We start from the raw sequence: 12,348 nt of genomic DNA, 5'->3' as shown, positions 1-12,348 counted from the left end.
CATTCAAGAAGGGTCTTTGTCATTAATTAAATTTGTAATTTAATAACACATCAAAAATGAACAGACTAGAACCTAAATGTTTAAAAAAAACTATCTAATTATGATTGTAGTTTTTTTTTTTAGTTAATTTATTTTTAAAATATTGAAAATCTTACATACTCTACCTTTAAGAACTGATAAAGAAATATGGTTTATGTTACTTTTTTTTTGTCTTTAACAAGCTACATGGATTAGAGCTACTACTGAAATATCAATATCAAATATTAATGTGACTGAAATATCCAAACTTCCTGTAAATCTTTCACCAGAAAGTCCTGCTTTACTGAAACATGTTATTTAAACAACTTCAGTCCGTTTGCTTCGTATTCGATCTATTTATTTATTGTAAAAAAAAAAAACAAAAAAAAAAAAAACATGGGTTCACACACGTTGCAGCTGCCATATTTTTTTTTTTTGTAACTTTTTATTTGTAAACATTTTCATTTATGAAAAACAAAACACAGAAGAGGTCAGGGGGTATCTAATACAATAATTGGCACATACAAAAAAAATGTTTACATAAGATTAACCCTTTTTTTTGTTTTAGGTACTGTCATAGTTCAGCCATTTTCTCCAGCGTCTTGTTCCTAGGTCTTGTTGAAGGCGCAAAGTATAAGTCATGAGTTCCATAACTTTAATGTTTTCAACGATGGAAATAAAGAGTCTCATTGTAGGAGGCTGTTTCTTTAGCCAGCATTTTGTGATAGCCTTCTTTGCTGATGTGGACAGGATTTTGAGGAGATACATATCATCTGTAGTCAGCTCATCTGGACTACATCCAAGGTATAGTAGTGTGAAAGAGCAGCTGACGTTATAACCTAGCACTTTGGAGATTACATTTGTCACCTCTGCCCAGAAGGGTTGAATAACTGGACATAACCAAAATATATGCCCGTGGTCCGCTGCTGTTTCGCCACATTCCCTCCAACAGTGTGCAGAGCCCATACTAAACTTAGATTTTTGTTTAGGTGTAATAAAAAAGCGAATAAGTGTTTTCCAACAAAAAACCCTCCAAGTGTTGGAGTTGGTGGATGAAAACTGAATCTCCCAAGCCCCCGTCCACATGTCCTCTGTAATTACAGTATGCATTTCTTTTTCCCATTTTTGCTTTATGTAGGTTGTTGAATCTGTTTTAAGTATGATCAAACTACGGTATTTCTTACTAATAAGACTTTTGAGACTTGCTGATTTATATGCACTGATAAAGATGTTAACAAATAATGAAAACTCTTCAACAGTGGTATTCTGTATTCTTTTAGTAATATAATTGCGAAGCTGTAAGTATCTAAAAAAATCGTGTTTTTCCAAACCGTACAACTCACATAAAGCATCAAAAGACATCAGATTTGCTTTCTTGTATACTGTGCAAACAGCAGTTAGGCCATATAATGTCCAATGTTTAAATCTGGTATCTTGTAAAGCAGGTAAGAAGTCAGGATCGTATGCTGGCCATCTAAGAATTTTAACCTCCTCCTGGAGTTTCAATTTTTTTACCTCTGACTTCCAAATTTTAAGTGTCAAATTAATCCATTGGCTGGTTGTCAAATAGTTTCCACTTTCAGCAGTAATATGGCCTAATCTTGACTGAATTGGCACATTAGATAGAGACGACTCAATTACCTTCCATTTCGCATCATAAGATGGGTTACACCAACAGACCAGTGGCCTCAGCTGTGATGATACATAATAGTCTCGTAAAGAGGGTAGGGCCTGCCCCTCTCTTTCCCTCGGCAACTGCAATGTGCAAAATTTGACTCTTGGTCTCTTTTTAAGCCAAACAAACCTTGAAATGTGTTTATTCCATTTCCTAAACTGTTTATCAGAGATGGGTATTGGCAAAGACAAAAAAAGGTATAATAGTTTAGGAAGTATGTTCATCTTGACTGCCTGTATTCTGTTGCCAATGTCAAGGGGAAGCAGGCTCCAGCTGTCGAGGTCACTGATAATTTTTTTAGTAGCAGGGTTATAGTTCTTATCATACAGTTGTGACAAATCTTTAGGTAAACACACACCCAAATATTTTATATAATGAGTACCAGTTAAAATTATACTTCGACGCTAACTCCTGTTCAGGATGAAAATTAAATGTCATGATCTGCGTTTTATGGATGTTAAGGGAATACCCAGAATATGAACCATATAATTGTAACATTTTCATTAGGACTGGTAAACCAGAGCTAGGATTTGTAATGGTAATCAGTACATCGTCTGCGTATAAACAGACTTTGTATTCCTTCCCACCTATTTGAATACCTTTTAATAGGGTCTCCTGGCGTATCGCTTGTGCTAAAGGTTCTATAAATAAATTAAATAAGTTTGGGCTTCCAGGGCACCCTTGTCTACACCCGCGCTGTAGCTGTATGGGATTGGATAGGCTTCCGTTTATTTTGATTCTAGCACTGGGGGAGGTGTAAAGCACCTGAATACATTTTATAAAATCACTGCAGAATCCAAATCTTTCCATTGCTAAATATAGAAAGTCCCACCGGACCGAATCAAAAGCTTTTTCAGCGTCAAGACTAAGAACCATAGCATTTAATTTTCTGTTTTGAATCTGTTCAATAATGTGGAGAGTTCTCCTAATATTGTCCTGGGTTTGTCTGTTTTTTAGAAAACCTGTTTGGTCTTCATCAATCAGTGAGGGCATCACTGTGTCCATTCGTCTCGCCAGAATAGTTGTGTACAATTTGTAATCAGTGTTTAGAACACTTATTGGTCAATATGATTTACAGTCAGTTTTATCTTTTCCCTCTTTTGGAATCACAGATATGAAGGCCTCTTTCCAAGATGGGGGTACAGAGCCACCTTTCAAAATATAATTAAAACTGGTCTCGAGTTGGGGTATTAGGCCCTCTCTCATTTTCTTGTACCATTCAGGTGGGAACCCGTCCGTACCAGGAGATTTACTCGGTTTGAGACTTGAAATGGCTTTATCAATTTCTTGACGTGTTATTAATGACATTAATTTATTATTTGCATCTCTGCCGAGTGAGGGAAGGTCCAAAGAATCCAAAAAGGTTTTTATTATATTTTTGTCAGCCAAAACAGGTTGACTATATAAAGTTTTATAATATGTTTCAAAAGATTTTTGAATACTATCTGGGTCAGTTACAATCTTACGGCTTTCAGGGTCTTTTATTTTATGAATTGAATTTTCAGCTCGTTGTTTTCTGAGCTTCCATGCTAGGAGTTTAGATGTTTTAGGCCCCACCTCATAATATCTCTGCTTCATGTACCGTATATTTTTTTCAACTGCTTCACCTAATATTCTATCTATTTCTTGTTTAATCTGTCTCATTTGAAGTTCCACTGTGGAACTTTTTTCTTTCAGGTACCTTTCCTCCAAAAGTTTCAGTCTTTCCTGCAATTGGGACATTTCTAAAGTTTTTTGTTTTTTAAGCCTGGCAGATTTAGCAATTATTTTCCCGCGAAGAACAGCTTTAGCTGCATCCCACACAATGCTAGGGTTTGTCTCCCCATTGTTGTTGTCCTGTAGATACAGGTTTAATTCTGTTGTCATTGTCTGTATAAATGCTGGATCATTTAGCATACCAGTGCTTAATTTCCATAACGTGTTTCTATGTCTGGCATCCAAATGAAGACTTAAGTAAATTCCAGAATGGTCAGAGAAGTCTCTTTGACCAAGTCTACATTCTTTTATTCTGTTTAGATCAGTTTTATACATTAAAATATAATCTATCCTTGAGTGGAGGGAGTGGCGTGCAGAATAAAATGTGAATCCTGGGACTGATCCATGCACAGACCTCCACACATCCATAAGGCCTAAGTCTAAAAGCATTTTGTTTACACGTTTTTCTATAGGAGTACGCTTTCTTCCTGTATTTGTAGTATCTAGTTGTGGATTTAATAACAGATTAAAATCTCCTGCACAAATCAAACACCCATGAGATTCTGTGATAATGAGATCAAACACCTTTTTGGAGAAACCCATACTGCTCCCAGGTGGTGCGTACACGTTCAACAACGTAGCATCTTTTTCGTCAATTTTACATTTCACTAGTATAAATCTACCTTCATTATCCCTTAATTCAGATATGAATTCTAATTTGACTCTGTTTGAGATTAAGATAGCCACTCCTCGTTTTTTTCCACTTCTATGAGACGAGTAATAAGTATTTTTGAACCCCATTCTTTTTAGTTTGTCGTGTTCCATGTTAGACAGATGAGTTTCCTGCCAGTATGCTATATCTACTTTTTCTTTTTTCATTTTTACAACCAATTTGCTCCTTTTAATAGGATTATTTAACCCATTAACATTTAATGACAGTACGTTATATTTCTTAAAAGACATAAGTAAACAGTTGAGACCTGAATGTCACCCCTGACCTCAAAATAACAACATTAAAACATGAACTCATTGAACAAAAAAACAATAGAACACAGAACTGGGTTTCCACTACGAAGGATGCAATATTGTCCTACGAAGGTGAGGGGGCAGGCCACAAGGTGGGGCCCCTCGTTTGGGTAAATGTCAGAGAGGAAAAAGAAAATAAAAAAGAAAAATGGGTAAACAGGGATACAAAAAAATGGAGACCTCCAATCTGAGAATAGAGGCACTAGCCCGTTAACGATAATGAATTAAAACGGGTTACGTCATTATACCTGAGGTGTGAATAGTTCTGGAAATTTCTCACCGCAGTATGGTTCTTCAGTTCAATATTTAGGAATCTTCTGTTGAATCTTCTGGTGTCCTGCGGAACTGATTCAACCTCTCTCGGACACTTTTGTGGAAATTCTCGCGGTGTGTAGTCTGCGTCTCCCACGGCAGGAGTTGCTTCAGCGTCTCCTCAGTCACGGCCTGTGCGGTGCTGGTCTTCGCGACGGTGATCCGGTCCACGCCGATGCCTCAGGTCATCCGCAGCTTGAGTGGCACTATTGTAGAGGATGCTTCCAGAGTCAAAGAAAACGCGCATCTTGCTGAGTGGGGTCTGGAAACGTATCCCCTTAGCCTTCAGTGCTCTTTTGATAGGGATGTATTCTTTTCTTCTCTTCTGCACATCCAATGCATAGTCATGATCGAAGTACACTTGCTTGTTGTTGATGTGTATTGGCCTCTTCCATGCAGCGCGAAGCACTGCTTCTTTCACGGTGAAGTGGAGGAAGTAGACGACTATAGACCGAGGGGGGGCTGTCGCGGGGGGCTTCAAACCTAACGCCCGGTGGGCGCGTTCAATGCCGAGATTATAATCCTGGCCCAGGTCGTTCTCAAATTCTCTTTTAATCAGATTTTCAATAAAGGCAATCATAGATGTGCCCTCCGAGTCCTCCGCCACTCCGTAGATCCGGATATTGTTGCGCCTGGCACGCCCCTCCATCTCGGAGACCTTCTCTTGCAGTTTATGTTGGTTTTGCATCAGCTGAATAAGTGCATCCTTCACTCCAATATCCCATCGCTCAGTTTCTGCCATGTTATCCTCGATCTGTTTCATGCGTGCCTCAGCGTGATCCACTCGCTTAGCGGACTCCTGCAACTTTAGATGTACCTCTTTAGTGAACTCGTCCATTTGTCTTTTCATATCCTCATGAAATGCTGAGCGAAAATCTTGCAAGTCATACTTTAACTCAGCTCGGAGAGTGGCCATTTCAGCAGTCATGACCTCGCTCATGGCACCTCGGATCAGATCTAGGCTAACCGCGTGGTCGCCATGTTGCTCTGATGTTAGCTCCGTTGTGTTAGCCGACGCTTCTTTTTCCATTTCACTGCCGGGATTGTTTCGTAGTCCGTATTTTGCTTTCTTAGTTTTATCCCCACTCATTACTGCTGCGGGTTAACACTATTTTTGCAGGATTTAATTCTCGAGTCTGGGGGAAATCGAAGGCTAGTGCCGGAGCTCAGTTCTTATGCGTGCATGTCTGGGAACGGCCACCGGAAAAACCCCGCAGCTGCCATATTTTTGTCACCATTTTTACTACAGAGTCCCTGAATGGACAAAAGTGTGGTGTGAGGAGAAAACAGTTTCAGCTCATTTAACAATGAATCTTTTTAAAGTGTTTAATTTATTAACTAGTTTAAAACTTCAGGATTTAGTTCCTGCTAAATGCTTCACTAAACACACACGACTGAACAGAAGGAAAGTTCTGCAGAGTCTGGACTCAGCAGCCAATCACATGGCAGCATGGAGACACGAAGACAACGTGATGGAGGTCAAACTGAGCATCAGGATTATGGACTAACATCAAGACCACAGTATGTCAGGATGGGGAGAAGAGGTCTGGAGTGCAGCACCGGGGCTCCACAGGGAACTGTTTTAGCCCCCTTTCTTTTCACACTTCAGATACAACTCAGAGTCCTGCCACATATTCAGATGATACAGCTGTGGTGGTGTGTGTGAGAGGTGGACAGGAAGGGGAGGACAGGGACCTGGTAGAGGCCTTCAAAGACTGGACTAACAGGAACTGTCTTCTCCTGAACACTTCCAAGACCAAAGAGCTCCTGGTGGATTCCAGGAGATCGACATCAACAGAAAGCCAGTCTGTGTTGATGGAGAGGAAACAGAATGTGAAGACCTACAGGTACCTGGAGGGGTTCTGGACCAGATGGGGGAATGGTCAGCCAGTACAGTACAGGAAGGGACAGAGTCGCCTTTTCTTCCTCAGGCGGCTCAGGTCCTCTGAGATCTGCAGTGACCTGCTGCAGATGTTCATCACACCGTCATCGGTGGTGTGATGTTTTACGCTGGTGTCTGCTGGGGGAACAGCATTACAGAAAAGGACTGTAAACGTCTGGACAAACTGGTCAGGAAGGCTGGCTCTGTCCTCGGCAGAAGTCTGGACCCTGTCAGAACCGTGGTGGAGCAGAGGATGAGGAGAAAACTTCAAACACCTCCTCCATAAACCCTGGTAGGACAGAGGAGCAGCTGCAGGGAGAGATTGATGTCTCTTTCATGCAGGACTGAGAGGTTCAGAAGGTCCTTCATTCCAGCCGCAATTAGATTGTTTAATATTAATCTTTAATCTATCTATCTATCTATCTATCTATTGTTGAAGCGCTGAAATCAATCCTCAGCCTTCTCCAAGGTTCAGGGCTCGCTGGATGCTGGACGAAGAAAATCAGACGGTACCTTCGGTATATTTCGCCTTTGCAAAGGGAGAGCCCTGTGCAGCTCCCTACATCCCAGGATCTGCAGCAGGACTCTGTCTTCTCTCTTCAACAGGCTGTTTTTATTAAATCATCATAGGTGGAGCGATACATACAGTTGGATAAATGTTCCCACAAAAAGTTCTCTGCACACACACACACCACATGACCATTCATTCATTCATTTTCTGAACTGCTTATTCCAATTCAGGGTCGCAGGGAAGCTGGAGCCTATCCCAGCCGGCTTTGGGCGACAGGCAGGGTACACCCTGGACAGCTTGCCAGTCCATCGCAGGGCCACACAGAGAGACAAACAACCACTCACGCTCACAATCATTCCTAGGGGCAATTTAGAGTGACTAATTAACCTATCATGCATGTGTTTGGATGGTGGGAGGAAGCCGGAGTACCCGGAGAGAACCCACGCATACACGGGGAGAACATGCAAACTCCACACAGAAAGGCCACTGACCAAACCAGCCAAGGATCGAACCAGCGACCTTCTTGCTGTGAGGCCACAGTCCTAACCACTGCGCCACCGTGCAGCCACCACATGACCATTTATGGAATTGTCTTCCTTTCCCCTACAACACTGAATCATGTATTCAATGGTCAATCGTATCCATCATCTTCATCTTCATCTTTAGCTGCTTATCCGGGGTCGGGTCACGGGGGCAGCAGCCTAAGCAGGGAAGCCCAGACTTCCCTCTCCCCAGCCACATTTGCCAACTCTGCGGGGGGGGATCCCGAGGCGTTCCAAGGCCAGCCGAGAGATATAATCCCTCCAGCGTGTCCTGGGTCTTCCCCGGGGTCTCCTCCCAGAGGGACGTGCCTGGAACACCTCACCAGGGAGGTCCAGGAGGCATCCTGACCAGATGCCCGAGCCACCTCAACTGGTTCCTCTCGATGCGGAGGAGCAGCGGCTCTACTCTGATCTCCTCCTGGATGACCGAGCTCCTCACCCTATCTCTAAGGGAGAGCCCGGCCACCCTGCGGAGGAAACCCATTTCAGCCGCCTGTATACGAGATCTTGTTCTTTCGGTCACGACCCACAGCTCATGACCATAGGTGAGGGTAGGAACGTAGATCGACTGGTAAATGGAGAGCTTCACCTTCTGGCTCAGCTCCTTCTTCACCACGACAGACCGGCGCAGAGTCCGCATTACTGCAGACGCCGCACCGATCCGTCTGTCCATCTCGCGCTCCATCCTTCCCTCACTCGTGAACGAGACCCCAAGATATTTAAACTCCTCCACTTGAGGCAGGACCTGACTCCCGACCCGGAGAGGGCAATCCACCCTATTCCGGCTGAGGACCATGGTCTCAGATTTGGAGGTGCTGATTCTCATCCCAGCTGCTTCACACTCGGCCACGAATCGCTCAAGTGAGAGCTGGAGATCACGACCAGATGAAGCCAACAGGACCACGTCATACGCAAAAAGCAGGGACCCAATCCTGAGGCCACCAAGTCGGATCCCCTCAACACCTCGGCTGCGCCTAGAAATTCTGTCCATATAAGTTATGAACAGAATCGGTGATAAAGGGCAGCCTTGGCGGAGTCCAACCTTCACCAGAAACTAATCCGACTTACTACCGGCAATGCGGACCAAGCTCTGACACCTGTCGTACAGGGATCGGACAGCTCGTACAAGGGGGTCCGGTATCCCATACTCCCGGAGTACCCCCCACAGGAGCCCCCGGGGGACACGGTCGAATGCCCTCTCCAGGTCCACAAAACACATGTAGACTGGTTGGGCAAACTCCCATGCCCCCTCCAGGACCCCAAAGAGGGTATAGAGCTGGTCCACTGTTCCGCGACCAGGACGAAAACCACACTGCTCCTCCTCAATCCGGGATTCAACTATCCGGCGGACCCTCCTCTCCAGGACCCCTGAATAGACCTTACCAGGGAGGCTGAGGAGTGTGATTCCCCTGTAATTGAACACACCCTCCGGTCCCCCTTCTTAAAAAGGGGGACCACCACCCCAGTCTGCCAATCCAGCGGCACTGCCCCCGATGTCCACGCGATGCTGCAGAGGCGTGTCAGCCAGGACAGCCCCACAGCATCCAGAGCCTTAAGGAACTCCGGGCAGATCTCATCCACCCCCGGGGCCTTGCCGCCAAGGAGCTTTTTGACCACCAGCGACTTCAGCCCCAGAGATAGGAGAGTCCACCCCTGAGTCCACCAGCTCTGCCTCCTCATCGGAAGACGTGTTGTTAGGATTGAGGAGGTCGAAGTACTGCTTCCACCAACCCACAACATCCCAACGTGCAGGCACCAAGCTGGGGGCTGATGAGAATGCCCAGACCTGCTCGGCGCCTCTCACCATGAGCAACTCCAGAGTGGAAGAAAGTCCAGCCCCTTTCGAGGGTTCTGGTTCCAGAGCCCAAGCCATGCGTCAAGGTGAGTCCAACTATATCTAGCCGGAACCGCTCAACCTCGCGCACAAGCTCAGGCTCCTTCCCCACCAGAGAGGTGACGTTCCACGTCCCTAGAGCCAGCTTCTGCAGCCGGGGATCGGACCGCCAGGGTCCCTGCCTCTTGCTGCCGCCCAGCTCACATTGCACCCGACCCCTACGACTCCTCCCGCAGATGGTGAGCCCACGGGAGGTGGGGCCCATGTAACCCTTTCGGGCTGAGCCCGACCGGGCGAAGGCCTGGCCACCAGACGCTCACTCTCGTACCCCACCTCCAGGCCTGGCTGCAGAGGGGGGTCCCGGTAACCCGCGTCCGGGCAAGGGAACATTCTTGCCCAGGTTGGTCGTCATCAATCGTATCCTTCCTCCTGTTATCTTCAAGGTCTTAGCGTTATCTTTTCTACTGTTATTCTAACTGAGTCTTGTGCGACACAATGCTCTGTATTCTTCCATATTCAGTTGCTGCAGAGAAAGTTTAGACAGACATGGGAATCTTTTAGAGAGAGAGAGAGAGAGAGAGAGAGAGAAGAGGTCTAGCCTTATAAGCATTTCTTCTCCATCTTAAGTAATACAAAAGTCATCATAGATATTTGATATTGATATTTGGTCCAGTAATAGTAACATAAAACATAAAGCTTTCATATCAGAATTTATGTATGTACATAATCCTCCTTCACTATCTATCTATCTATCTATCTATCTATGTTCCTGTCGCTGTTCTGGAGGGAAACCAGGTAGAACCTGGTACTAAAAGGTGGATCAGATCCAGTCTATGTTCGGGTCTTTAAGAGGGTTATCTCTTCTTCCCATGTTCCACTCCGGTCCTGTAGGTGGCGATCTGCTCTTCCAGCTGGTTAGTTAAGCTGTTTCCGGTTAATCTTTGACCTCTGGAACCCAAACACCTGAGACCTGCTGGTGGTAACGTGTCGGCATGTCGGACAGCCCTGCAGCTCTGTCCGTCCTGCTGTCCGTCCTGCTGTCCCTGCAGCTGCGGTCCACGCTGTCTCTGCTGCTGATGGTGCTGCATGAAGGCAGGAGACAGCGCCGCTTCCTGCTGCACCGCGCCACCTGCGAGACGCTCGCGCTGCTCCACGCGCCCTCCGCGCTTCCCAGGGCGCCGCGCGCGTGCTGGATGCGCGTGCGCAGCAGGGACTGGTGGGAGAGGGTGGTCCTGAAGGAGTACACGGACCAGGACTGGAGGGAGACCTTCCGCATGACGCGCAGGTCCTTCCACAAGCTGTGCGTGTTGATGGAGGGCGTGCTGCGGCCGCAGGACGTGACCGTGCGCGCGCCCATCCCCCTGCAGATGCGCGTGGCCATCGTCCTGTATAAGCTCGTGAGTTGCGCGGAGTACAACGTCATAGCCAAGCAGTTCGGCGTGCACAAAACCACGGTGAAGAAGTTCGTGTACTGCTTCAGTAAAGGGATGGTGTCCTCCGTCATCCCGCGCCTCATCCGGCTGCCCACGCAGGACGAGGCGCGCGCCAGCGCACGCGTGTTCGAGGAGCGGTTCGGCATCCCGCAGGTGGTCGGTTTCCTGGACAGGACCCATGTTCCGGTTCTGCCCCCCAGCGACGGCTACAAAGACTTTGTGAACCGGAAAGGATGGCCTTCCTACGTCCTCCAAGCCGTGGTGGACCACGCCCACCGGTAAGACACGCGCACCTGTCTGGGTCTGTTCACGCCGCGTGCGTGTTCACACGCTGCGTGTTTCACTACTTTCAGGTTCTGGAACATCAGCTGCAAGATGCCCGGATGTGCTCGTGAGGCTGACGTGCTCAGACAGTCGTCTTTGTTCGAGCATGCGCACCTGCTGCCGAAGGTGGGTCCATGTCCCATGTCCCATGTCCCCGTCCCCTGACCTCCATCACCTCTCTCACCTGTCCTCCGTCACCTCCATCCCCTGACCTCCATCACCTCCATCACCTGTCCTCCATCACCTGTCCTCCGTCCCCTGACCTCCATCACCTGTCCTCCGTCCCCTGACCTCCATCACCTGTCCTCCGTCCCCTGACCTCCATCACCTGTCCTCCACCCAGGCTGCTCAGCTCAGTCCCACGGGGGCTGCAGTTTGGCAGGGCTTCACTGTGTCCCTGCTCCAACACACCTGACTCAAACAGCATATGAAGTTTTTGCAATGAGTCAGATTTGTTGGTGCAGGGACACACTGAAACCCTGCAGGACCGCAGTCCTGGTGGGGCACAGCAGCAGTTTGAACCAAATCATGCACGTAGTGGTGATTATCCCAGTTTACTGCAGCTGCAGTGTATTATCAAGGTAAATGTGAGTAGTATTGTGAAGCCCTGATGTAGACAGAGGCTACTGGGGTGAATCACCCGGGTGCTGGAGTCCTACCAGTCAGCCCACTGCTCCCAGTTCACCTCGGACCAGGGATGCTGCACTTACAGGTTTTCTGTTATAGGATGTCTGATGTTCGAACAGTAAAACTGCCCGTCACAAAAGACATTTAGTGCTTTTCTCTCTCCTGTAGTGGTCAGTGAACGCATCACATATCTGTAGCACGTTACATAAACACGTAACGTAACGTAGCGTAACAAGCTGCTGGTTCTCCTGCAGGAGGGGAAACGTTTCCATGCATTCCTTCATGTTTCTGCAGCTTTTCAGGTCCTACTCTGCAGGCCGGCGAGGCGTCCTCCACAATCACACCGAGGCTTTCTCTTCTGTAACATCAAAAACAGTCCAAGAAGGAGGATTTAATCTGTTAGTTTGGAGGTAAAACTCTTCCTCTGTTGCAGCTCGCTGGCACCTGCTCTGCAACTCACAAAGCAGCA

The 12,348-nt window shown here is 46.8% G+C and overlaps 1 protein-coding gene across 1 annotated transcript; it reads left to right on the top strand.

Moving 5' to 3' along the window:
- Window positions 1-10,487: 10,487 nt before the first annotated feature.
- Window positions 10,488-11,417, top strand: LOC306755264 (uncharacterized protein; the record flags this gene model as incomplete). Its single annotated transcript, XM_079239588.1, has 2 exons — window positions 10,488-11,206; window positions 11,282-11,417. 2 exons carry the CDS (start codon window positions 10,488-10,490, stop codon window positions 11,415-11,417), a joined length of 855 nt encoding a protein of 284 aa, XP_079095714.1.
- Window positions 11,418-12,348: the final 931 nt, after the last annotated feature.

The sequence above is a fragment of the Telmatherina bonti genome (genome assembly GCF_933228915.1).
Source record: "Telmatherina bonti genome assembly, chromosome: 4".
In the NCBI taxonomy this organism is placed as follows: domain Eukaryota; kingdom Metazoa; phylum Chordata; class Actinopteri; order Atheriniformes; family Telmatherinidae; genus Telmatherina; species Telmatherina bonti.
Note: the sequence above shows the minus strand (reverse complement) of the source record. Positions and strands in the feature narration are given on the sequence as shown.